Source organism: Malassezia globosa (assembly GCF_000181695.2).
Source record: "Malassezia globosa CBS 7966 chromosome Unknown mgl_sf_12.1, whole genome shotgun sequence".
NCBI classification, from domain to species: Eukaryota; Fungi; Basidiomycota; class Malasseziomycetes; order Malasseziales; family Malasseziaceae; genus Malassezia; species Malassezia globosa.
Genome location: NW_001849860.1, coordinates 107,459 through 130,522, shown reverse-complemented (window position 1 = coordinate 130,522; position 23,064 = coordinate 107,459). Strand labels below are relative to the sequence as shown.

At 50.1% G+C, this 23,064-nt stretch overlaps 12 protein-coding genes across 12 annotated transcripts; 8 read left to right on the top strand and 4 right to left on the bottom strand.

Moving 5' to 3' along the window:
• Positions 1–374: 374 nt before the first annotated feature.
• MGL_3828 (uncharacterized protein) lies at positions 375–3,761 on the top strand (the record flags this gene model as incomplete). The annotated part of the gene is made up of 1 exon (XM_001728988.1): positions 375–3,761. One exon carries the CDS (start codon positions 375–377, stop codon positions 3,759–3,761), a length of 3,387 nt encoding a protein of 1,128 aa, XP_001729040.1.
• Positions 3,762–4,158: 397 nt separating this feature from the next.
• MGL_3827 (uncharacterized protein) lies at positions 4,159–4,852 on the bottom strand (the record flags this gene model as incomplete). Its single annotated transcript, XM_001728987.1, has 3 exons — positions 4,159–4,202; positions 4,543–4,768; positions 4,796–4,852. The coding sequence occupies 3 exons, from the start codon at positions 4,850–4,852 to the stop codon at positions 4,159–4,161; spliced, it is 327 nt and encodes a 108-aa protein (XP_001729039.1).
• A 1,147-nt stretch (positions 4,853–5,999) lies between these two features.
• Positions 6,000–7,154, top strand: MGL_3826 (uncharacterized protein; the record flags this gene model as incomplete). Its single annotated transcript, XM_001728986.1, has 1 exon — positions 6,000–7,154. The coding sequence occupies one exon, from the start codon at positions 6,000–6,002 to the stop codon at positions 7,152–7,154; it is 1,155 nt and encodes a 384-aa protein (XP_001729038.1).
• Positions 7,155–7,321: 167 nt separating this feature from the next.
• On the top strand, positions 7,322–8,527 carry MGL_3825 (uncharacterized protein; the record flags this gene model as incomplete). Its single annotated transcript, XM_001728985.1, has 1 exon — positions 7,322–8,527. The coding sequence occupies one exon, from the start codon at positions 7,322–7,324 to the stop codon at positions 8,525–8,527; it is 1,206 nt and encodes a 401-aa protein (XP_001729037.1).
• Positions 8,528–9,162: 635 nt separating this feature from the next.
• MGL_3824 (uncharacterized protein) lies at positions 9,163–10,215 on the bottom strand (the record flags this gene model as incomplete). Its single annotated transcript, XM_001728984.1, has 1 exon — positions 9,163–10,215. One exon carries the CDS (start codon positions 10,213–10,215, stop codon positions 9,163–9,165), a length of 1,053 nt encoding a protein of 350 aa, XP_001729036.1.
• A 178-nt stretch (positions 10,216–10,393) lies between these two features.
• Positions 10,394–11,314, bottom strand: MGL_3823 (uncharacterized protein; the record flags this gene model as incomplete). Its single annotated transcript, XM_001728983.1, has 1 exon — positions 10,394–11,314. One exon carries the CDS (start codon positions 11,312–11,314, stop codon positions 10,394–10,396), a length of 921 nt encoding a protein of 306 aa, XP_001729035.1.
• Positions 11,315–11,627: 313 nt separating this feature from the next.
• Positions 11,628–13,298, top strand: MGL_3822 (uncharacterized protein; the record flags this gene model as incomplete). Its single annotated transcript, XM_001728982.1, has 1 exon — positions 11,628–13,298. One exon carries the CDS (start codon positions 11,628–11,630, stop codon positions 13,296–13,298), a length of 1,671 nt encoding a protein of 556 aa, XP_001729034.1.
• A 916-nt stretch (positions 13,299–14,214) lies between these two features.
• MGL_3821 (uncharacterized protein) lies at positions 14,215–14,853 on the bottom strand (the record flags this gene model as incomplete). The annotated part of the gene is made up of 1 exon (XM_001728981.1): positions 14,215–14,853. The coding sequence occupies one exon, from the start codon at positions 14,851–14,853 to the stop codon at positions 14,215–14,217; it is 639 nt and encodes a 212-aa protein (XP_001729033.1).
• Positions 14,854–15,048: 195 nt separating this feature from the next.
• MGL_3820 (uncharacterized protein) lies at positions 15,049–16,146 on the top strand (the record flags this gene model as incomplete). The annotated part of the gene is made up of 2 exons (XM_001728980.1): positions 15,049–15,316; positions 15,350–16,146. 2 exons carry the CDS (start codon positions 15,049–15,051, stop codon positions 16,144–16,146), a joined length of 1,065 nt encoding a protein of 354 aa, XP_001729032.1.
• A 423-nt stretch (positions 16,147–16,569) lies between these two features.
• MGL_3819 (uncharacterized protein) lies at positions 16,570–17,964 on the top strand (the record flags this gene model as incomplete). Its single annotated transcript, XM_001728979.1, has 1 exon — positions 16,570–17,964. The coding sequence occupies one exon, from the start codon at positions 16,570–16,572 to the stop codon at positions 17,962–17,964; it is 1,395 nt and encodes a 464-aa protein (XP_001729031.1).
• A 215-nt stretch (positions 17,965–18,179) lies between these two features.
• On the top strand, positions 18,180–19,871 carry MGL_3818 (uncharacterized protein; the record flags this gene model as incomplete). Its single annotated transcript, XM_001728978.1, has 1 exon — positions 18,180–19,871. The coding sequence occupies one exon, from the start codon at positions 18,180–18,182 to the stop codon at positions 19,869–19,871; it is 1,692 nt and encodes a 563-aa protein (XP_001729030.1).
• A 463-nt stretch (positions 19,872–20,334) lies between these two features.
• Positions 20,335–22,974, top strand: MGL_3817 (uncharacterized protein; the record flags this gene model as incomplete). Its single annotated transcript, XM_001728977.1, has 1 exon — positions 20,335–22,974. The coding sequence occupies one exon, from the start codon at positions 20,335–20,337 to the stop codon at positions 22,972–22,974; it is 2,640 nt and encodes an 879-aa protein (XP_001729029.1).
• Positions 22,975–23,064: the final 90 nt, after the last annotated feature.

The window sequence follows — 23,064 nt, the reverse complement described above, 5'->3', positions numbered from 1 at the left end:
CAAGCACAGCAGGGCACGAGCTTGGCGGTAGTTCGTTGAGTAGCAGGATGTCCGGGTTCGTCTCGTCGCGTTGGCTCACCTCCACTCTAATCTGTTCCTCCTTAGCAACTGCGATGAGATGGTCGTGTAGGCATGTTCGTTTGTGTCTATATACAATTTTCTCGAACTACCTAAGCATATGGAGATGCTTCATTGGCATAGTTACGAAATACCTTTCATATGATTACGCACCGCATAAGGCCCTCTATTGTTGCCTCCTTGACATGTCGATGTTATGCCTATCAGCGCCGTCATTTGATACCCATGTTGTGTTGCCATCGCGTCTGTCTCGGCCGAACATGCAACACGAGTCGCATAGGAGTCGTAACCCCACCATGCTCCAACTTGGCGCATTAACTACCGATCGGCCGCATCTCGTTGTCATGCTGCGCACGTCGCCCCACGTGCGCTCACGTTCACAGCGCATGTCTGAGGCATATGAAGATGGCGACGAGCGCAATGCATTCTTGCGCGATTCCAACGAATCGATCGATACATATGAGCGGGCGAAGCGAGCATCGCCGCCATGGAGAATGTGGCGATGGTTTCAGTGGTCACGTCGTGATTTGCCTACAAACCGCACAATCACGCTCGATGAGCCGGAGAATATGCAAGCACGATACCCTCCAAATGTGGTGCGCAACCAAAAATATAACCTCGTGACGTTTCTACCTCTCGTGCTATATGAGCAATTCAAGTTCTTTTTCAACCTGTACTTTCTGCTTGTCGCACTGAGCCAATTTATTCCTGCGCTCAAGATTGGATTTCTTGTCACATATATTGCGCCACTTTCTTTCGTTCTTTGCGTGACGATTGGAAAGGAAGCTATGGACGACTACGAGCGCCATAAACGGGATGTCGAAAGCAACAGTTCTCCGTACGCTGTACTCGGCCAGGGTCCTAGCTCCACTCCTGAACATTCAAGAAGCGCTCACCACACGTCAACATCTGATCTTGAAGCACCAACTTTGTCTGACACTCTAATTTCTCATGTGCCGAGTAGCCGATTGCGCGTTGGTAATCTGGTCATGCTTCATAAGAACCAGCGTGTACCAGCTGATATGTTGTTGCTTAAGACGTATGCAGCAGATGCGTCTGATGATACGAATGAGTCATCAAGTGGCTCGTCAGAGACAGGAACGTGCTTCGTTCGCACGGATCAACTTGACGGCGAGACCGACTGGAAATTGCGGCTCGCTGTGCCTGCGACGCAAAACATGTCAGAGGACGACATCACAGCTCTAGGATCTCGGGCCGTCGTTGTTGCTGGTCCTCCCTCAAAGGATTTGCATTCGTTTGTTGGCACATTTACGATTCATCCACCAACAGACTTGCCTCCTGCTTGGGACAGCGATGAGCGCGACATGGCACTTTCAGCCCAGCCGCATGTCACGCCACTGACTGTCGATCATGTATTGTGGGCAAATACCGTGCTTGCTGCTGGACGTGCAATAGGCATGGTCATATACACGGGCCGAGAGACCCGCTCAGTTATGAATACATCACATCCTCAAACAAAGGTTGGTTTGCTAGATCTTGAAATCAATCGACTGTCCAAGATTCTTTGCGCTGTTACACTGTCATTGTCCATTCTCCTTGTCGCTCTCAATGGGTTCCGAGGCAAATGGTATATTTACGTATTCCGCTTCCTGATCCTCTTTAGTTCGATTATACCGATCAGTTTGCGAGTTAACCTCGATATGGGCAAGACTGTATACGCGCGACAGATTATGGGTGACCATGATATCCCTGATACGATCGTGCGTACGTCGACACTGCCTGAAGAACTTGGCCGTATCGAGTACTTGCTCAGTGACAAGACTGGCACTCTGACTCAGAATGAGATGGAACTTAAGCGCCTGCACTTAGGCACAATGAGCTATGGATGGGATAGCATGGATGAAGTTCGGAAACAGATGCATGAGGCTCACGAACAAAAAGATGTTCGACGCACTCGTACATGGCGCGATATGAGCATGCGCGTATATGAAATTGTTCTTGCACTTGCTTTATGTCACAACGTGACACCTGTAACGAACGAGGATGGCAGCGTGACTTACCAAGCATCGAGTCCAGATGAAGTCGCTCTCGTAAACTGGACCGGCACTGTGGGACTAAACCTTGTGGCTCGTGATCAACATTCGATTACTCTTGAGTCTGACTTTGGCAGGCTTGTGTTTGATATCCTAGAAGTATTTCCTTTTACTTCTGAGCGAAAACGTATGGGCATCGTCGTGCGTGATCGCTCGTCTGGTGAAGTCATTTTCTACCTCAAAGGTGCTGACGTAGTCATGAGTCGCATCGTTACCTACAATGATTGGCTGGATGAGGAGTGTGGAAACATGGCTCGAGAAGGGCTTCGAACCCTGGTCATGGCTAGGCTGCGCTTAAGTGAAGAGTCTTGGCAACAATTCCAACGCTCTTACAATGCAGCAAAGATCCTTGTCGAGCATCGGGACGAAGCCATGGCTGACGTTGTTGCAGCTAAATTGGAGCAAAACATGGAATTATTAGGTTTGACAGGTGTGGAGGACAAGCTACAAGAAGATGTCAAAACCACGTTGGAGTTGTTGCGGAATGCAAATATTAAGATTTGGATGTTAACGGGAGACAAAATCGAGACGGCCACGTGCATTGCTATCTCAACCAAGCTAGTTGCTCGGAATCAGTATATTCACCAAGTATCCAAGGTCTCGACACTCAGCGCTGCTCGAGACGCGCTCCTTTTTCTGCAGTCCAAGCTGGATTGTTGTTTGGTGATCGACGGCGACTCGTTGCAATTCTTTTTCGATCATTTCAAGCACGAGTTCATCGAGATTGCAACACAGCTTTCTGTCGTTGTGGCGTGCAGATGCTCGCCCACTCAAAAAGCTGATGTTACTCGTCTCATCCGATCATTTACGAATAAGCGCGTGTGCTGTATAGGGGATGGTGGTAATGACGTGTCAATGATCCAAGCTGCCAATGTTGGGATTGGGATTGTTGGAAAGGAAGGCAAACAAGCTTCTTTAGCAGCTGACTTTTCTGTGACACAGTTCAGTCATCTTTCCAAGTTGCTGTTGTGGCATGGACGCAACTCCTATCAACGCAGTGCGAAATTAGCACAGTTTGTGATTCACCGGGGCCTGATTATTTCAGTGATACAGGCAGTTTTCTCTTCTATCTTTTTCTTTGCACCTATCGCTCTGTACCAAGGGTGGCTCATGGTCGGCTACGCCACATTCTATACAATGGCGCCTGTGTTCAGTCTCGTTCTCGATCGTGATGTGAATGAAGACATGGCATTGTTGTATCCAGAGTTGTACAAGGATCTGACGAAAGGTCGCAATCTATCTGGTAAAACATTTACCACATGGCTCACCATTAGTGTTTACCAAGGTGGTGCTATTATCCTTGCGAGTCTTTGGCTCTTTGAGAATGAGTTTCTCAATATTGTTAGCATTTCTTTTACCGCCTTGATTCTTAATGAATTGATCATGGTGGCACTGGAAATCACCACATGGCACTCCTACATGATCTTGTCGGAAATTGTCACATTACTGATCTATTGTTTCAGCATGGCTGTACTGCCAGAGTACTTTGATTTGAAGTTCGTGCTCACCTACAACTTTTTGTGGAAGACTGCTATCATTGTGCTGGTAAGCAGTTTTCCTTTATATCTAATCAAGGCTGTGCATGCACGTATAGCCCCTCCAAGCTACAGTAAACTTGTCATGGCATAATTTCCAGCATTTGTAGAATATATTTAAGACGGAAAGGACTTGATTAGCTCTTTCGCTACACCTTCACTGAAAGGAAGATCTTTTACACGAAGCTGTTGACTCTGCCTTTTCCGCAGGTACCGATAAGTCAACACCATTATATCTTTAATCAAGATGTAGATTCCTCCTCCAATCAAATTCCGATACCATACTGGATCCAGCTCATCAAGTATCCCACTGTTGGAGTCCATCCAACGGGCTTTTCTTCGTCCGACGGCAGTATATCCACTCATCCAATCGACCCACAAACCCTTGAACCAAGTTTTAATATCAATCTCGGGCGTGACTCCTGGAGCAATGCCCAACCATTTCCGGAGATACGAGTTGTACTGACTCGCACTCCCTAATAAACCCCCCATTATGTTGGATACCAGTGGGAAACACAATGCCTGAACAAACAATCTTGATAAGCTGTCAACAGTAACAAGAATGTTGACAGGAAGTACACCTCGTTCCATCATGTGAAGTTCAAGGTCATCCAACAAAACTTGTTCATCTGTCTCGTCCGACAACCCCACGAGCGAGCCGTCATCCAGCATGTTGTAGGTGTCGAGTTCATCAGTCCTGCCCCCATCTACCAGCTCTCCAGCACTATTATTTTCACCCATAATGACCATTCGCGGCCCCCAAGACGATCTTGCATCTATTCCCGCACGAAATGTATTTTGAATGCCTTGTTGAGATGAATTTGTGAGTAAGATATAGCGGTAGGCGAAACGCTTGCAAGCCAGGTACAACACACGCAACCATGGTAGTAGCAATGCAGTCATGAAAGGATCTGGCGGGTAACCGTTAGAAAACATCGCTCGTGCCGGATAGCGATTGAACACTGGTCTCATCGGAGACGTATTTATTGAGCCCGTCAGGGGCATGAGTGCTAAGGTTGGAATCCATGTAGAAAAGTTAGCGAAAATAGGAAGCCGACTTGCAATCAACATGAACGGGACTAATGGCAAATCAATCCAGTACTAAATGTTAGCCAGACATCAACGTACGTGCGACGGCCACGGAGAAATTAGAAGGCGGCTAGCAACTCTTTCTCCAAAAAACATGCGCACTGACCATGACCCATGCGCGGCCGCAGCAATCCAAATACCTGCTAAGGCAATTGCGCTGGCACCCACAGGGAAGAAAGACCTTAGCGCGTTATTCACGTAATTTAGGATCGACAATGCAATCGATCGTGGTTGCTCAAGTTGATAGGGCTCCTTGCACTGAGGGCAAACAATAGGTTCTCCGGGCTTGTTTCGATTACACTGGCGAATCCAAGAAAGCAAACACTAATAGAGGTTTAAGCACCACGTTGTACTGCACCCAAAGCTTACCTTCTCATGAGCAACGAGTGAACATTTACAGGGGTGAACAAATCGAGAGCGCGAAGATGAATAACCATCAGTTCGGTAACTTGAGGATAGCGAGCCAGCTAGAGTATCTCGTACCTCCTCTTCAGAACAAACCCAACAATATGCATATCTTAAATCTGGCACTGAGAGAGGTAGCGGTGAAGAAACGTCGTCAGTCCTCGACATCGAACGGTCGTCGTTGATCATAGGATACAATGAAGTTCAATAGAAATTAACGTGAAAAATATTTCGAATTAAAATATTACTTTATCAACCCAAATGTTTTTATAATACAGAAAATAATAGTGATTGATACATTAAAATTTATATTTTTCGAATATATATATTAAAAAATACAATTTTAAATTAATATATTATTTTATGTTTATACTCATGCATTGTGTATGTATCTTAAATAAAATTATTATATCGTTTGTTTAAATTTTAATTTTTGAACATTATTTTATATAATTACGAAAATCAATTCTGTAAGAACATGAAATGTTTATTGTTAGATTTTAATGATTTTATTTTCTTACGGTTTTGTATTTGAATTGTAGTATGAAGAAGTCATGTGCAGGCGTGTATCGTGTCATGTTTGTAGGGCAAGTTCAGATTGGTGAGACTTCTCTTCACCAGTTGTGATCTTTTTGCAGAATGGGTATGTTATTGTGACTTGTGTTTCTCGTCTGGGATGCATCATCTTGTGAGAGTGTCATATTCTGACTAGGAACAGCGCCGAAAAAGAATAAGATGTCTCTAGTAGACTTCCTTGCCGATGAAAGTGCGTGAATCTGGCGTTTCCATGTTGTCGAGTCAATCTAACATCTTGTAGCGACCGGTACATCATGGGCGGATGAAATGGATGATCTGCCAAGTGCGCGTAAGTTATAATTCTTTAATAGCTAACCGATCAGCTGCTCCGCGGGACAACTCAGCAGGATTTACGGATGGAGCTGCGCCGTCTATTCGTGCTATGGGGCGCTCCCGTTTTGACGGTGCCCCACCGCCATTGCGTGAAGAGCCGCCTCTTCCCACACAGCCTCCATTTACTGCATTTGTGGTCAATCTGTCGTTCGAAAGCGATGAAGCCGCAGTGCGCGCATTCTTTGAACCTATGAATCCCATCAGTGTTCGTCTCGTAAGTGGCCATGACGGTCGTCCACGTGGCTACGGATACGTTGAATTTCAAACTCTTGACGAGCTAAAAGATGCTCTCACATTCACAGGAAAGCCTTTGGATAATCGAAACGTTCGTGTGAGTGTTGCAGAGCCTTCATCGCGCGCTGCAAGGAGTGCAGCGGCTGATGATGCTACCCAATGGCGCCGCTCAACCCCTCTTCCCTCGTCCGACACTAGACGTGGTCCTTTCGGCGGGTTTGACGGACCATCTGGCTTTGACAACATGTCAATCTCATCTGATGGCGCACGTACTGGATTTGGTGGCAAGTTCGCACCCAGCAATGACATGCCTCGTCGTCGTGGTCCAATGGAGCCTATTGAACCTAGTGCAGGTGATGTAGCATCAGATTGGCGAACTGGGAAACCAGTAACGAGCAAGTCATCTCGGTTTGGGTTTGGCGATCACGAAGGCGGTGCGGCTAGCCGTGGTGGCTTCGGTCAACGTTATGATGATGCTGACTTTTCCGCCTGGCGCTCAAAGAAGCCGTCGGCAGATGGAGGAGCTGCTCCACTGCCGGAGCGCCGGAAGCTGGAGCTCAAGCCTCGTAGCGCAGCTGCTTCAAATGAAGCTTCTCAGAGCACCTCGTCAAAACCAAACCCGTTCGGTGCTGCCAAGCCTGTCGATGTCAATGAGCGCCAGCGCCAAATTGACGAGAAGATCCGAGAGCAAGATCGTGTTCGGCGTGAAGAACTTATGAAAGAAGATGAGCGCAAGAAGAGCAAGGGCTTCTTTGGCAAGCCTCGTGCTTCTGATGCTTGGTCAGAAAATACTCCCGATAAAATAACATCGGGAGATGCTCAGTCTAAGAATGAGGAGTCGGCTAGTTAACAACACATCTTTCAAGAATATTATCTCACTGATCGAGTACTGGTATTGATAGTCATTGGATGGGTAGATGTACCATAAGAATCAACCCTCTCGAGTTGTCACGTGGATGCGTTTTTAATTTGACTGAAAAATGAGTTCGACAATAATATCGGCCTCCATACTCAAGCATGACGTCCGTGCAGCAGCCAAAGCCAGAGTATCCTGGCAAACTGCTTCAGGCAGCAGCAATCGCGAAACCATTTCAGCAGAGTATCGAAGAGGAAATTGGAGTTCGTAAAGAAAAGCATCTTCCTGTTCCAAAGCTTGTAGGAATTCTGGCCAAACCAAGTCCTCCTTCCATCGCGTATGCAGAATGGACAGCCAAAGCCTGCCAGGCTGTGGGCATCAATTTTGAGATTTGGAAAACATGGGATGATTCGACTGTCGTGAATGAGGCAGAAAAAAATGAAGCTGAGAGCCTCCAGAACTTCGACTTGGAAGCGGACGTTGAGGATCTAATTCTAGCAGCCAACCGTGACAAGAGTGTAGATGGCATCATGGTGTACTACCCAATCTTTGGAGGTCGACAAGACACATATCTGCAGCAAATTGTGGATCCGCGTAAAGATGTAGAAGGCCTGCATTTCTTCTACTGCTGGAATATGTATCACAACGTTCGCTGGATCAAGCCGTCACAGCTGGGTTGTGCTCCTGGTACAACGAATGAAGCCGAACTTGTGGGGCTTGACTCTAACGTTGTAGATGAAGAGAATGTACCCGAAGGATTCTGCAAAAGCATTCTTCCATGCACGCCACTAGCAGTGGTCAAGTGCCTCGAGTCAGTGGGTGTCTATGACAGCAAGCTTCCGTACGGCGACCGGCTTCATGGGAAGACAATTACAGTCATCAACCGATCTGAGGTAGTGGGACGTCCTCTTGCTGCGCTCCTTTCAAACGATGGTGCACGTGTTTTCTCTGTCGACATTGACTCAATTGTCGAATTTACCAAACGTAAGGACAATGAGGAGCAAAATGCCCCAACATCGGGTTACAAGAAATCATCTAAAGTAATTCAAGCGCACAACGACAATTCCTCTGCAAGGCTTCGACCCTCCCACATTGTCCAAGCCTGTCCTTACAAAGATTCTGAGAGTTGTGTACGTGCCTCTGACGTGGTTATTGGTGGTGTACCCTCAGCCAGCTTCAAGGTCCCTACTGCATGGATCAAACAAGATGCTATTTGCATAAATTTCAGTTCTGAAAAGAACTTCGAGAGTGACGTTCGCAGTCGGGCCTCGGCATACTTACCGGCCATTGGCAAGATCACTGTTTCTATGCTACAGCGTAATCTTCTACGTCTGGTCGATTACAAAGAACTAGCACAGCGGTCATAGTTCACGAGGCGATAAGAGTCTGGTAGTGAGCTAGCACAGATAACTTGGTCGTGTCTTCGTGTAGAGTGTCAATCCAAAACGCGCCGTACGTGTTGCGCAATTTCTCTAACGCCTCAGAGCTAGGCTCAGCCGTATCCTTCTCAAGACCGTCCAAACCGCCCTTGATTTCCTGGATAAAGCGATCACGGCTAGAGCGCACCTGTTCGTCACCCGAGCCCAGCTCAGCAAGCCAATCTCCCATGACTTTCAATGGAACAAGCTGGGATTGCTGGTTCGCTGACACACCTGGCTGGACAGACACAGGACCTAACAACGTTTTAAAGCTCGAGGGTCCAAGTTTCCTAAGACCCATTAGTGCACCGAGCTTCGCATCGAGTGAACCAGATGCTTCAGGCACTGTTTTTGATGTACCATCATCCACATCTAAAACCAAAGCCTGTATTAGGGTCGCAACGATGCGTGACTTGAGTGTAGGATAGAATTCTGCAAAATGATCAATTATGTAGACCAGTAGTGTAGCAGCATAAAGGCGTAATCCTTGTGACAAGGCTTCAATCTGCTTGCCAGTCGAGGCGTCAAAGTACGTGGCCAACAAAATGGAAAGCACAGAGGGCATAAGTTGATGAAGCTAGGCGTTAGAGAGCATGCTGTTTAGTACTTACGTAGGGCTCAATAAATATAGAAGTGTTAACCAAAAGTGCATGAAGAGTGCTCAGCATTGTATGAAGAAGCTGAATCGTGTGTTTCTGCTCTTCAAGCTTTTTCTCTGGATCTTGAGCTGTAGGTGGAAGTCGGAGTGAATGCGTAACATTCGATCCAACCCATTGAATTAGGTATGGCACGAGTTGGTGAATACCAGCATCACCACGCAAACTTGAAAGGGCAGCATCGCGGACTAGGTTGCCACTGGAAATGTCTGAGTAGTTTGAAAGGGGCATACCCTCTTGAGGTAAAGCAGTACCCGTCTCAGTCTCTGCATCCGTTGGTGGACTAAGAATCGATGAGGTGAGGCGCTCGTAATACAGCTGTAGTTCTCTTGACAAGACGTGCTTCACGAGAGGCTTGACAGCCGTATTTCCAAGCTCAGCTGCAGCTTCGCCTGCATCTGCTAATGAGGTGTCATCTGTACCGGCCATTTTGCGAGTAAGAGGCACAGGGTTTTCAGGAATGGGTGGCTGAACTCCTTCAATAGCCAGCCAATGAGCATGCCACCCCACACCACGACCCACACCAACGCGGGGACCATGCTCCAAAATATGCTCAAAGTTGATTTCCTCGTCCTCTAACACATAAAGTGGGGCACCTGAGGTTGTAGGAACAGTCCGGAACCAAGGACCCTGTTTCTTACCACCCGTGTATGGGGGGTAGAAACCATACAGCGGTTCTATATTTTTCTGGCGCAAAGCATGGTCAATATCCGATGTCGTCATACGTGTACGTTTTGCATGTTTCATGCATTTAGATGCGCTTTGTACAATATCACGAATCCGATACTCAATATCCGTGGCTAGTGCCGTGGCGATATTATCGCGCAAATTTGTGATACCCAAGGACTCAGCAACATCCTTCACAGAATCCTTTGGATATACAGATGAAGGCATGTTTGCGCCAAACATGTTGTTCGAATTGGGCCCCGCAAAGGTTCCACCATTAGACTGGCGTTGTTGCTTTCCTCCTTGATTTGACATGGCGGAGGATGGTGCGATGTAATTTAGTTGGCAATCTCCACAAACGTTCTATGATGCACCGTAACACGGAAATTTCTATATCAAATTACTTACAATGTCAAAACACTAGATTGTGATCCAAGACATGCTCGGATAACGAATACTTGATATAGGTTGCATTAGTAGGTAACTAATGCAATTATTTTTCACAAATACTATCCCAACAGCTGATCGTTAGATGCACAATACGTACCGCCACAAGCACTAAAGCTACCACCATAGCGACAATCATTGTGAGACACAACCCACGGTGCTTTGCACGACGCTGGTACGTATTTGCGCGCAACAGCTCGCGATCAGCACCCTGAGCACTAGTAGAAATATTGCCAATATTATACTCGATGTTATCAATCATTCCACCCTGTTCTTGAACGATATGGCTGAGATCTCTGAAGATCTCATTTAGCTCTTGCACACCTTGTTCAATTTCGCGAATCTCAGCCTCACGCTCAGCAATAATAGATTCCTGAAACTCGATTTCCTCATTGGTTAGCCGAGAAACATGTACTTGAGTTTGCTGCTGCTCTTGTAGCTGTGGCTGATTCTCAGATTGTGTTTCCAAGCTATTGGCTTCATTTCCTCGTTGCTTCGCGTGTGCCAAAGCCACTTTTTCTTTGCGGATGCCAGATTTTTGGATTTTTTGGAATGCAGCTAGGGCATCCTGAAAGTCATGCTGTAACTTGACCTGCATCAGCCGAGACGGTGACGTGCGGCGCACTGCCCCCCCCGTGCCGCCAACCGGAAATCGGGAAAGACTCTTGACATCTTCGGTTGCTTCTTTCACTATACTTCGTGTCTGTTCGCACAGGTCTGCAAAGTGCTTCATAATTTTGTCCGTTTTGCTTTGATCCCCGTCCGTGGCTTTTCGCAGGTCAGCGTCAAGTTTTTCGAGTGTTGCCACATTTGCGTTAATACGAAACACATGCAATCCTACTTGTTCCGTGAGATGCATGAATGCCTGACTCTCAACACGGCTTGCTTCATGTCCTGAATCCTCACTTAATTGGTGTCTAGGCTCGTCCGGAACAAGGCGACCCTGCTCCAAGTCGTTGAACGACATGGCGACCGAAAAGAACTTAATATCATCAAGTGGAGGCTCATGAAGTTGGACTCTTGACCGCCTTAGAATGCCGGTTCAGGAGCATGATGGTGTGGCGCTTGGGCCACCTGAGCGGCCCGCTTTCTTTGAGTCATTGAATGCTATGGATGAATACGTTTCAAAACTTCCGGCAGCTCCAATTTCTCCAACGCGAGCGGTTCCATTATACAAGAACAAGCCATGCCTACTTGTCTGCCATGACTTTAAAGGGGGCTACGCCGAGGAGACCCATGCTCAAGGATATACATTTGAACGTTGGGCTTGCACCGATTTGATGGTATACTTCTCACACAAACGAGTCTCACTTCCTCCTGCTGGATGGATTCGTGCGGCTCGATTCCATGGTACGAAAGTTTTAGGCACATTAATCTTCGAGTGGGACCAGTCGAAGTCAGATCTGAAGCTCTTACTTGATGGACCCCATCCAAAATGGCGCACTCCGGTGCGTGTCGAACTTTCGGAGCACTTTGCAGATCAACTTGTGCTTTTGGCCGCTGCATATGATATTGATGGTTTTCTTGTCAATGTTGAAACCTCTTTGCAACTGAATCCATTTCAAAACCCAATCTTGCAGAGATTGGATCGGTTACACAATGCTGTACGACTCAGGCGTTGGGTCCAATATTTCCGTGAAAAAGGTCAGCAAAGCAGACCAGTCTGGCATGTCGTTTGGTACGACTCTGTGACATACCCCGAAGGTCAGCTTGCGTGGCAAGATGCCATGACTATCGCCAATGCACCGTACATTCAAGCTGCTTCTTCTGCCTTTATCAACTACACTTGGTCGCATCCAGAGCGATGCAAGCACGGATTTCTGAACCCTTGTCTTGAGCATACTGTTTCGATGGCTGATCATTGTCTGTTTCCTCGCTATAATGTGTTTATGGGTGTGGACGTGTTCGGACGTAATTGCCTTGGGGGTCACGACGCAACGAAAGCTATCGACCTTCTTGGTCTGCATTTGGGGAACGAAGGATTCGCTAGCGGTAAACGATACAATCTGAGTGTAGCCTTATTTGCTCCCGGCTGGACTTGGGAACATGATTCGCCCCCTGCTCGTTCGTGGGATGCGTGGTGGAAAGAGGACTGTGAGTTCTGGGAAGACGGGCTGCATTGCATCACCAAGTATTTCCCTAATCGAGCGTATTTATGGCACGGTGATTCAACACATGGTTATGGATTCCGCACAAATTTCTGCTTGGGATCCGGGACACACTGGTTCGTGCAAGGCCGAAATGTGTACCACGACAAGGAGCATGGCTGGTCGGATCAAGGCGTCAGTGCACCTAAACCGACTTTAGCATGGCCCAATGTCAAATATGTTCTTAATGAAAGTGGCACGTATGTAAAAGCCGCTGTTCATACACATTTGTCTTGCGAAGATGCATGGAGCGGATCACAATCACTTTGTGTAGAAGTGTCTTCTGAATCGTACATTCCGATTCTAGCTTTAGCGCCGATGCCTCGAGAAGCATCCTCTCGCAGCGCTACACTTCGAGTCTGCGCCAAAGGTGCAAAAATTGTGCCCTGCATTCATGTCGGTTCACGGTTGCTCAGAGGATGTGAAAGTATTCAAAGAGTTAATGGATGGCAACTTTATAAAGTTGAATTGACTCTGCCAGAAGATATTTATGAGAACGAAGTGCATGTCATACTGGGTGTATCAGGCTCTGTGCTCATTGGACAGATTGAGATAAGTTCATCCCAGTACCTAGAGGCTGATGCTACATGGCATAATGGTGTACTGTCATGGTCAGATGTCGTGCCATGGGCTACATGCTATGAGGTATATACAGTGAGAGAAGACCCCGTGTGGATTGGCACAGTGTCGCATACACTCTCGCGAAACCAGACAATTATGTATGGCGACGAGGAAACGATTGCACAGATTCAATCAGTGGGCGCATGGCCGGATGAGGCACCGATTCTAGCAATGCCGTCCTAACGGCGCCTCCGTTTCAAAGGCGGCGGTGAATCCTGCACGGAAATCTTAGGAGTGCGGACGAAGCAACAGACAAAAAAACCGTTCGTCGCATCACAATGTACACTGTTGTCGGCACATTCGCTTTGGCCCCCTGGCGTACAACGTATGAGGCAATCTGCCATAGTCTCATCGCCGCCACACGCTTCTGCTAGTCCGCGACTTGGCCATGTAGGAATGACGTCAGAACGAGGTGCTAATGACCAATGACCCTGGCGCGCTTCGGGCGAGGTTAGTACTTGCCGGACCACATGCTCATTTTCTTCCGCGTGAACGGAACAAGTAGAGTACGTAAAGCGCTCTAGATTGGGGAACTTCATAGCGTGCTGAATCATGCGCTGTTGCAGACTAGCCAAACTAGCAAGTCGTGCGTCAAATGCTTTGGTGTGTTGGTCACCGGGTATCACTTGTTCCAAGTTGTCTTGTTCATCGTCTTGACTGGTCAAATAGTCCAATCGATTGACGATGCCACTTCCTGAGCAGCTGGGATCAAGAAGCATGTAACGAATCTTGGCGCATTCCTCGTCTTCAGGGTCAAGTGAGAGGAAGTCTTTACTCTTTGGATTCACATTTCCACCATGCTTAGACGAAGATCCTGCGCGATCGAGCATTCTTACAAGTGTCTTGTATCGCTGTGGTGCCCGTTCTAGTGCAGTCAATGTACCTTGTCCTTGCATAAGTGCGCTGAGGTGCGTGGTCTTGTTGCCCGGGGCAGCTGTGGCATCAAGAGCATGCACGTCTTCGTCATGAATCCCATGAAAACCTAGCACTTCAGCTGGAAAGCAGCTGGCCAAGTCTTGCATGATCAGACCACCTGATTTGAATAGGGGGAGACTGATGAGTTTCGACGTGGCTTTAGAATGAAATGCCAGCACGTTCCTCACATGATGAGAGCGAGAAAACTGCGATCTTCCATTAGTGTTGAATGTACGTACTCTTTCGTGAGAATTGTATTGTTGACGAGCTCAAAGCCTGCTGTTTCCAGCTGTTGGATGGCATCTATTTCACGAATCTTGAGCGTATTGATTCGGCACCAACGCGGAATGCGCGCAGCGAGTCGGCGCTCGGCTGCACCTGAGCGCAATTCTTCAGCACTTTTTTTACCTTGGCGGATCTGCAGACGAACAAGTTCGGCGTGTAGTTGAGACTTGTATTTCTCCATGCACACTCGGGGCGGCCACGCCTTGGCTGCCTGAATGCCTCTCGACGTAAACAAAAGATCGTGTAACAGGACGAGCATGACACAATCTGCCATCCCTGGTGCATTTGATGATGCATCGCTTGCTTTGCGATTCAATGGAGACGCACCGCCAAACCATTTAGGTTCCTTCTTCGCCATATCGACCTGCTTCAATATGTGCAGAAGCACCGTTCGATACGACAACGTGTTGACCACCAGTGCCATGATGCGCTTTGCATGATTCAAATCACCATTTCCGGCAGAAATCGCTTTGATCGAACCGCGATGTGCAAGCACATCCTGCATGGTGCGCGCCGCACGCACATAAAAGTCAGCCATGCAATGCAATCGTGCGAAGGGTGAGTGTGATACCTGTGTATGTAAGCGAGTTAGTAAGTGTCTCAAAAGCGCTCTTCGATCGGGCCACGTTGCCTCCGAATCGGCGCGCGATAATTGAAGCATCGTCGTGTGTCAGCGAGATCGACCATAGCTGGCGTTTGCGCCCGTTAGCAAGAGAAGACAAATAGAGTCGGTATGGTGGTGGACTCGAGGCTCTATGATGTCTTGGGTGTTGCGCCAGACGCATCGACTGATGAAATCAAAAAAGCGTACAAAAGGCAATCGCTTGCGAATCATCCGGACAAGAATCCTGGCGACGAAACTGCATCGCAGCGTTTCCAGGAAGTGGCTAATGCATATGAGACACTGTCAGATCTTGATGCACGTGCTGCCTACGATAAGTATGGTGAAGATGGAGGACCCGGATTCCCTGGTGGTGGCGTTGACATGGATGATGTACTGGGTACGTACGGCATCGTGTGACACTTACGTTTAGCTTCCATGTTCGGTGCATCAGGCTTTGGCATGGGGCCTCGAGCACCGCGCCGTGCGCAGGATTCTGTGATTCCATACGACGTTACTTTGGAAGATTTATACAATGGCAAGACAGCGCATTTCTCGTTGGAAAAGAATGTCGTTTGCTCGCATTGTCACGGAACAGGCGGCAAGCCAGGTACTGTGCAGAAAGACTGTGTTACGTGCGGTGGCAAGGGCCGGCTCCTTCAACAGCGTCATGCTGGAAATGGCCTTATTTCTCAGACAATGGCTACGTGTTCTGATTGTAACGGCAAGGGCAAGAAATACCGAGAAAAGGATCAATGCAAAAAGTGCCGAGGCAGGTGTGTCGTTGGTGCCAAAGCGAAGCTGCGCCTCGATATCCCGCGTGGTGGTTATGATGAGCAGCGCATAGTGTTTGAGGGTGAGGGCGATCAGCTTCCTGACACCAAGCCTGCATCCATCATCTTTGAGCTCCATCAGAAGCCTCATAGCACGTTCCAAGTTCGGAACTTGGACTTGCTTGCCAACGTTACTATCACATTGTCTGAAGCCTTGACGGGCTTTTCTCGTACGATACTCACACATCTTGATGGCCGCCACATCCATGTAACACAAAAGAGGGGACAAGTCATCCGACCTGGTCAGGTAGATGTTATTCGTGGTGAGGGCATGATGGACCAGCGTTACTACGACCGGAAAGGTGATCTATTCATTCAATGGAACATTGAATTTCCAACTGATGAATGGGCCTCATCTGTTGATGCAAAGGTACGTGCGTGTTTGTGTGTGTGCTAACCCCCACCCTCCCCAGACACTTGAGGCATTGCTTCCTCCTAGACGACCTGTCTTATCGGTGCCTGAGCACTTGCAAGAGGATGTTACAACTGTGTCTGGAACCATGGATGATGTACGTTATATCTTGACAGACCTCACACACAGTTCGGCACCCACATTGGTACTCAGCACCAACAAAAGCGACAGGAAGACATGTTTGACTCTGACGAGCCGAATGTGCAATGTGCTCAACAGTAGTTTTATTTGATATTTCACTGTTGTTGATAGGATGTCTCCACATACCCAAAAGGTTATCAGTAGTGCCAGTGTGGTCAGATCGACAAGTTTGGAACCCATCGGATGTTTCTTGGCACCTGACTTTGTGAGGGATCTTGCTCTGAAACGAAACTAAATCAAACTATATAATCCTAGCACTTGCCATTCATGTCGGGAGAAGACTTTACAAAAAAGAAGCTCTGGGGTGGTCGTTTCACGGGAGAAACGGATCCGGTTATGCATGCGTTTAACGAATCGCTATCGTACGATAAGCGCATGTGGGCCCAGGACATTCGTGGGTCACAGGCCTATGCGAAAGCACTCGTCGGCTGTGGAATTTTGAGTGAAAAGGAAGCAGAAGAAATTCGCGAGGGACTTGCTCGCGTGGGAGAAGAATGGAAAAAAGGCACCTTCCAGGCAGCACCCGAGGATGAAGACATCCACACAGCGAATGAGCGACGGCTCAAAGAACTTATTGGGCCTGTGGCAGGCAAGCTACATACGGGACGTAGCCGGAATGACCAGGTCGCAACAGATATGCGCATGTGGCTATTGGATGAGGTCGATGCACTTGTCGCGCTCATGGCAGACTTGTTACGTGTCATGGCCAAGCGAGCGGAAAATGAAGTGGATGTATTGATGCCAGGCTACACGCATCTTCAGCGTGCACAACCAATTCGCTGGTCTCACTGGCTTTTGTCGCATGCGACGTACTTTGCATACGACTTGGACCGTCTGCGCGCGATGCGTCCACGAGTCGCGATGCTTCCGCTCGGGGCGGGGCCGCTGGCTGGGAATCCATTTGCTGGCTTGGACCGAGAAGCTCTGGCGAAGGAGCTCGGCTTTGACGTCGTAGGATCGAACAGTATGCACAGCGTCTCAGACCGGGACTTTATTGTTGAGATGATGATGTGGACATCGCTCTTTTCTGTGCATGTCAGCAAGATGGCCGAGGACCTCATTATCTATTCGTCGTCGGAGTTTGGGTTCGTGCAATTGAGCGACGCTTACAGCACCGGTTCATCCATCATGCCGCAGAAAAAGAACCCAGACAGTTTGGAGCTGCTCCGCGGCAAGAGCGGGCGCCTATTCGGGCATTTGAGTGGATTTATGATGTCGCTCAAGGGCATCCCTTCTACGTACAACAAAGACCTTCAAGAAGACAAGGAGCCGTTGTTCGATGCTGTGGACACGACGAAGGCGTGCGTACAGATCCTAACGGGCGTCTTGAGCACTATGAGCATCCATGCTACGAAGATGCGTGCGGCACTGACCACAGATATGCTAGCAACTGATTTGGCGGACTACCTTGTACGCAAAGGAATTCCGTTCCGTGAAACGCACCACATCTCGGGCTCGGCCGTCAAGCTTGCTGAGGACCGCAAGTGTGAGCTATCCGACCTTACGCTCAGCGAGCTGCGTACGCTCCATCCCGCATTTGAGGACGATGTCAAACTTGTCTGGGATCCCGAACAGAGTGTGGAGCGCCGAAATGCCATTGGCGGTACCAGTCGCCGCGCTGTTCACGAACAGGTCCAAAAGCTCCTAGCGCATCTTCCCTAAGTAGATGAAGATAACGATGATGCATGCATGCCACGTGTCCTGCAGCGAAGCGCATGGGCCGCCCTGGAAAATTCGACCCCTTGCACGGAACTCTCCACGTGGAACGTTCTGTGTCCAATTCCCCAGCCCCGGGTTATGTTCACGCGTGGATCCGGCGCGGTTGGTTGTTGCACGTGTTCTTTCGATTCATACTCCTTTTGTCTGCTACCATCACCATGAAGTCGTTCAGCGGTGCAGTGAGTACGAGTGCGCTTGCGCTGCTTGCGCTGCAAGCGTCCGGCGTTAGTGCCGACAGTGCTAAGTCGTTTGTGCCCAGCAACATCCGAGGCCTGTTCGTTGAGCAGTTCACGCCTGATTGGGAGTCGCGCTGGACGCCATCTCAGGCTAGCAAGTTCCAGCGTGGCGCAGAAGAGTTCAAGTACGATGGTGTATGGTCGGTCGAGGAAGCATCGATGTTCCCAGGTATACCTGGTGACCTGGCCCTGACAATGAAGAGCAAGGCCAAGCAGCACGCCATCAGCACGCTGCTGGACAAACCGATTGTGTTTGACGGCACGAAGCCACTGGTCGTGCAGTACGAAGTCAAGATGCAGAATGGACTTTCGTGCGGTGGTGCTTATGTCAAGCTGCTGAGCAGCAGCGAGAGTGACTTGGACCCGAAGCAGTTCGCCGACACGACGCCATACTCCATCATGTTTGGTCCGGACCGCTGCGGGCCTGACAGCAAGCTGCACTTTATTTTCCGCCACAAGAACCCCGTATCTGGCAATGTGGAAGAGAAACACCTGAAGGTGCCACCTCACGCGAAGGTGTCGAAGGTATCGACGCTGTACACACTCATTGTCAACCCTGACAACACGTTCGATATCCAAGTCAACGAGGAATCCGTGCTGAAGGGTAACCTACTGGAAGACTTCTCGCCAGCGGTGAACCCACCGAAGGAAATTGACGATCCGAATGACTCGAAGCCGGAAGATTGGGTCGACGAGTCGCAGATCCCTGACCCAGAGGCAGTGAAGCCAGAGGACTGGGACGAGGATGCGCCAGCGATGATCGCGGACCCAGCGGCCAAGAAACCAATTGACTGGCTGGACGAGGAGCCCCTCATGGTGCCGGACCCCAAGGCTACCAAGCCAGAGGAGTGGGACGATGAGGAAGATGGCGAGTGGATCGCTCCTCCTGTGCCGAACCCGAAGTGTGACGACGTGTCGGGCTGTGGTACATGGACCGCGCCGATGGTCGCGAACCCGGCGTACAAGGGCAAGTGGACGCCGCCACTGATCCCGAACCCGGCATACAAGGGTGAGTGGGCGCCTCGCAAGATTGAGAATCCCGAGTACTTTGAGGACAAGCAGCCCAACAAGTTCCTGCCAATTGGCGGTATTGGCTTTGAGTTGTGGACGATGGACGATGACATCCAGTTCGACAATATTTACATCAGCAACGACCCGAAGGAGGCTGCCAAGTTTGCTGACGAGACGTTCCGTGTAAAGCTGCCCCTTGAGCAGAACAGGGAGCAGGAGACCAACGACAAGGACGATGAGACGGTCAAGCCACCAGCTGCCAAGTCGAGCCTCGAGCACTTTGCGAACCAGATCCGCCGTCGCACCAATGTGCTTGTGGAGCGTCTTTCGACCGAGCAGGACAAGCTGCGTGTTCTGCAGCAGTCGTCGGACATTGTTGGATTCTATGCGGCTGTGGTTGCCGTGCTTCTCGGTTTGGTGGGTCTGTTTGCCTCGATGCTGGGTGGAAGCAGCACCGCCCCGCCAGCCAAGCAGCAGCCAAGCACCAAGAAGGATGAGCCGAAGTCTGCGGCTAGCACCGCCGTCAAGGGCGCCTCGTCATCGGTGCAAGATGCCTCGGCAAATGTCACGAAGCGTGCTGCTGCCGCTACTGGCACGCAGTGAACGGTTGTAGAAGAATGAGCGGTAGATAGAAGCAAGTAGCGGGCGAAGGGAAAACTGCAAGGAACTAATGGTGAGAGCTAAGCGCACCTGTCACATTGGGTAGGATATCTATGTCGTAGTGGATTCGTATTGCTATCAAGTACAAGGTTTGGCTCACACACATGGGCTTAAGCTCATGTGTGTGTCGACATCCTGACGGTGCGCCAACAATGCAGCGTACGAGTGTGAACAACAAGGTACAACGATGACCAGGCATTGGGACAGTGGAACAGTGGGCTCGCGTCTCGGGCGTTTTATCACGTGATGAGTAGTCTGTCTGGCGCCAAGCAAAGTGTAGGCAGATCGTATGGCGCGTGAGTGTGGAAAGAAGCTCAGCGCTCGAGGCAGTCCATCCTGTACGTCAGCTGCCACGACAACCGGCATGCGCGTGGCACTTGCGGCACTGGTGTGCGTGCTAGCATGCATGCCAGCAGTGCTGGGTGCATTTCCCAAGAAGCGCACGTATGACTCGCATCACTACTATGTCGCTGAGCTTGTGCAGCGCGATCCGTGCAGCGCACAAGTGACACCGGAGCATGTAGCTCGTGCACTGGATGCAGAGCTTGTTGAGCGCGTGGGCGAGCTTGAAGGCCACTGGCTTCTACGAGCAGAGAAAGTTGATGCGATCGCTCGCCGATCAGTGCTCGCTGAGGTGCCGGAGCAGGACGATCCTGTGCTTCGTCGGTTCGCCGCGTGGTCCGACAACGGACATGAGAAGCGATGCGTCGGCTCACAGTGTGTGACGATGGCATGCCTTTCCAATACAGTGCGCTCGCTAGAACGCCAAAAGATCCGCATGCGTCATAAGCGCCTTGCGATCCCCGAGCCAGGCTCTATGTCTGATGTATACCCTAGAACGAGCTGGAACGCGGGCATACCGCCGCCGCTACTGCCGCTGGCATCGCATCACCCACAAGAGCCACGCGCACCTGTGCCGAGCAATCGCACAGACAGCTTCGCAAAAGCATATGGCATCCGAGACCCGTTGTTTTACAAGCAGTGGCACATTCTGAACGAGCAGATGCCAGGCCATGATTTGAACATTGAAGGCGCATGGAAACTTGCCTCGGGAAAAGGCGTCACTGTCTCGCTGATTGATGATGGCGTCGAATATACGCATCCTGATATTGCGCATGCATTTGAGCCAGCTGCCTCGTATGATTTCAACGACCACACAGAGCTGCCATGGCCACGCTTGTTTGACGATACACATGGCACGCGATGTGCAGGTGAGATTGCAGCGGCCAAGAATGATGTCTGTGGTGTTGGTGTCGCGCCCGATGCACATATTGCAGCGGTGCGGATCCTTTCCGCGCCTATCAGCGACGCCGACGAGGCTGCAGCCCTGAATTATGGCTACCAGATCAGCGACATCTACAGCTGCTCATGGGGCCCCTCTGATTCTGGCCGCAGTATGGATGGACCGCACGGCCTTGTCGCCAAAGCGATGCTCAATGGTATTTACAACGGACGCAAGGGTCGCGGCAGTCTATTTGTTTTTGCAGGTGGGAATGGCGGCAGTCTCGATGATCAATGCAACTTTGACGGCTACACGAATTCCATTTATACCATTACGATCGCCGCCGTCGACAGCAGCGGGCATCGCCCATACTATTCAGAAATGTGCAGTGCTATCATTGCCAGTGCATGGAGCTCTGGCAAGAATCTGAGTATCACAACGAGCAATGTGCGCGGTCAATCGAATCGCACCTGCACATCGGTCCATGGTGGCACGAGCGCCGCTGCTCCGCTTGTGGCTGGTGTGCTGGCGCTGGCGCTAGAAGTGCGGCCGGAGCTCACCTGGCGCGATGCACAGCACCTGATCATCCAGTCCAGCGTGCCTGTCAATGAGCAAGACCCTGACTGGCAAAGGACCACTGCTGGACTCATGTACAGCCACAAGAGTGGATTCGGTGTCGTCGACGCGACGAGACTGGTGGAAAATGCGCGCAAGCACAAACTCGTTCCTCCCCAGTCCTGGCTCGAGATGCCGCGGCAGGGTGTCAATGCAAGCTTCGCTCCTATGCAGCCGGTCAACAATACCATGAATGTCACGCAAGCCATGATGAATGAGGCGAATCTGGCCTCTGTCGAACATGTGACTGTCAAGGTGTGGATTGAACACCCACGCCGCGGCGACGTCCAGGTGTCCCTGTATGGACCACATGGCACGAAGAGTGTGCTTGCGAGCCCGCGACGTTATGACAACGACGTACACGGGTTCCCGGGCTGGACGTTCATGACCCTGAAACACTGGAACGAGAGTCCCATCGGCACATGGACGATCGAAGTGTCTGACCATGGCAAGCTCCCAGAGCCAGACGATCGAAACAATGCCTCATCGTCGTCAACATCTCGTGGCGCTTTCGGCGCATGGTCACTCACGTTCTGGGGAGCGGCGAAGGATCCTAAACTAGCGCGGCCGTGGAACTTCCCCGATGGGTCGCTCGAACAAAAGCTCACTCTGCCTGGCGCACCTACCACGACAGTTCTTGGAAGTCCGCCTGCGTATGCATCGTCGTTCCCTGGCCATGCAAGCACGTCACGCCAGCTCATGAAGCCAACCTTTGCCCTTCCACCAGACCACCACGTCGACCCAGGCGAGACAAGTCACGTGTTTGGAAGTGTCCTGCCGACCGACCGGCCTGAAGCCGACACTGCGTTCCTCCCAGTGTTCTCAGGCTCCTCGTCATCGTGGATCGGCACTGTGCTTGTGCTTGCGCTGTTCATCGGTCTCTTGCTCCTCGTCATCTTTGCGCTTCGGTACCGCCTGCTTCCATGGGCGCGTGGTCCATACACACATCTGCCCGATGACGAAGCGATGCAACTCGATTGGATTCGACACGGCTCGGGCTCGTCATCACTTCCATCGCGTGATTTATACAATGCGTTTGCCTTGGATGATGACGACCTTGATGACGAGGACAGAGATGCAGATGACAAAGACGCTAGTGACAGGGAAGACCAAGACGACGACGATGACGAGGTGATCGATGCAGACGACGATGACATTCCGTATCACGACAACGAGGATGACAACACCAACGGACCCGCAGATGGGTAAGCCAATCCCTAGAATGAACGTGCACTTGGAGAGCCAAGTGGCACAGCTGTCCCCAGCATCCCCTGGACACGCGTCTGCGTTTTGGGAATT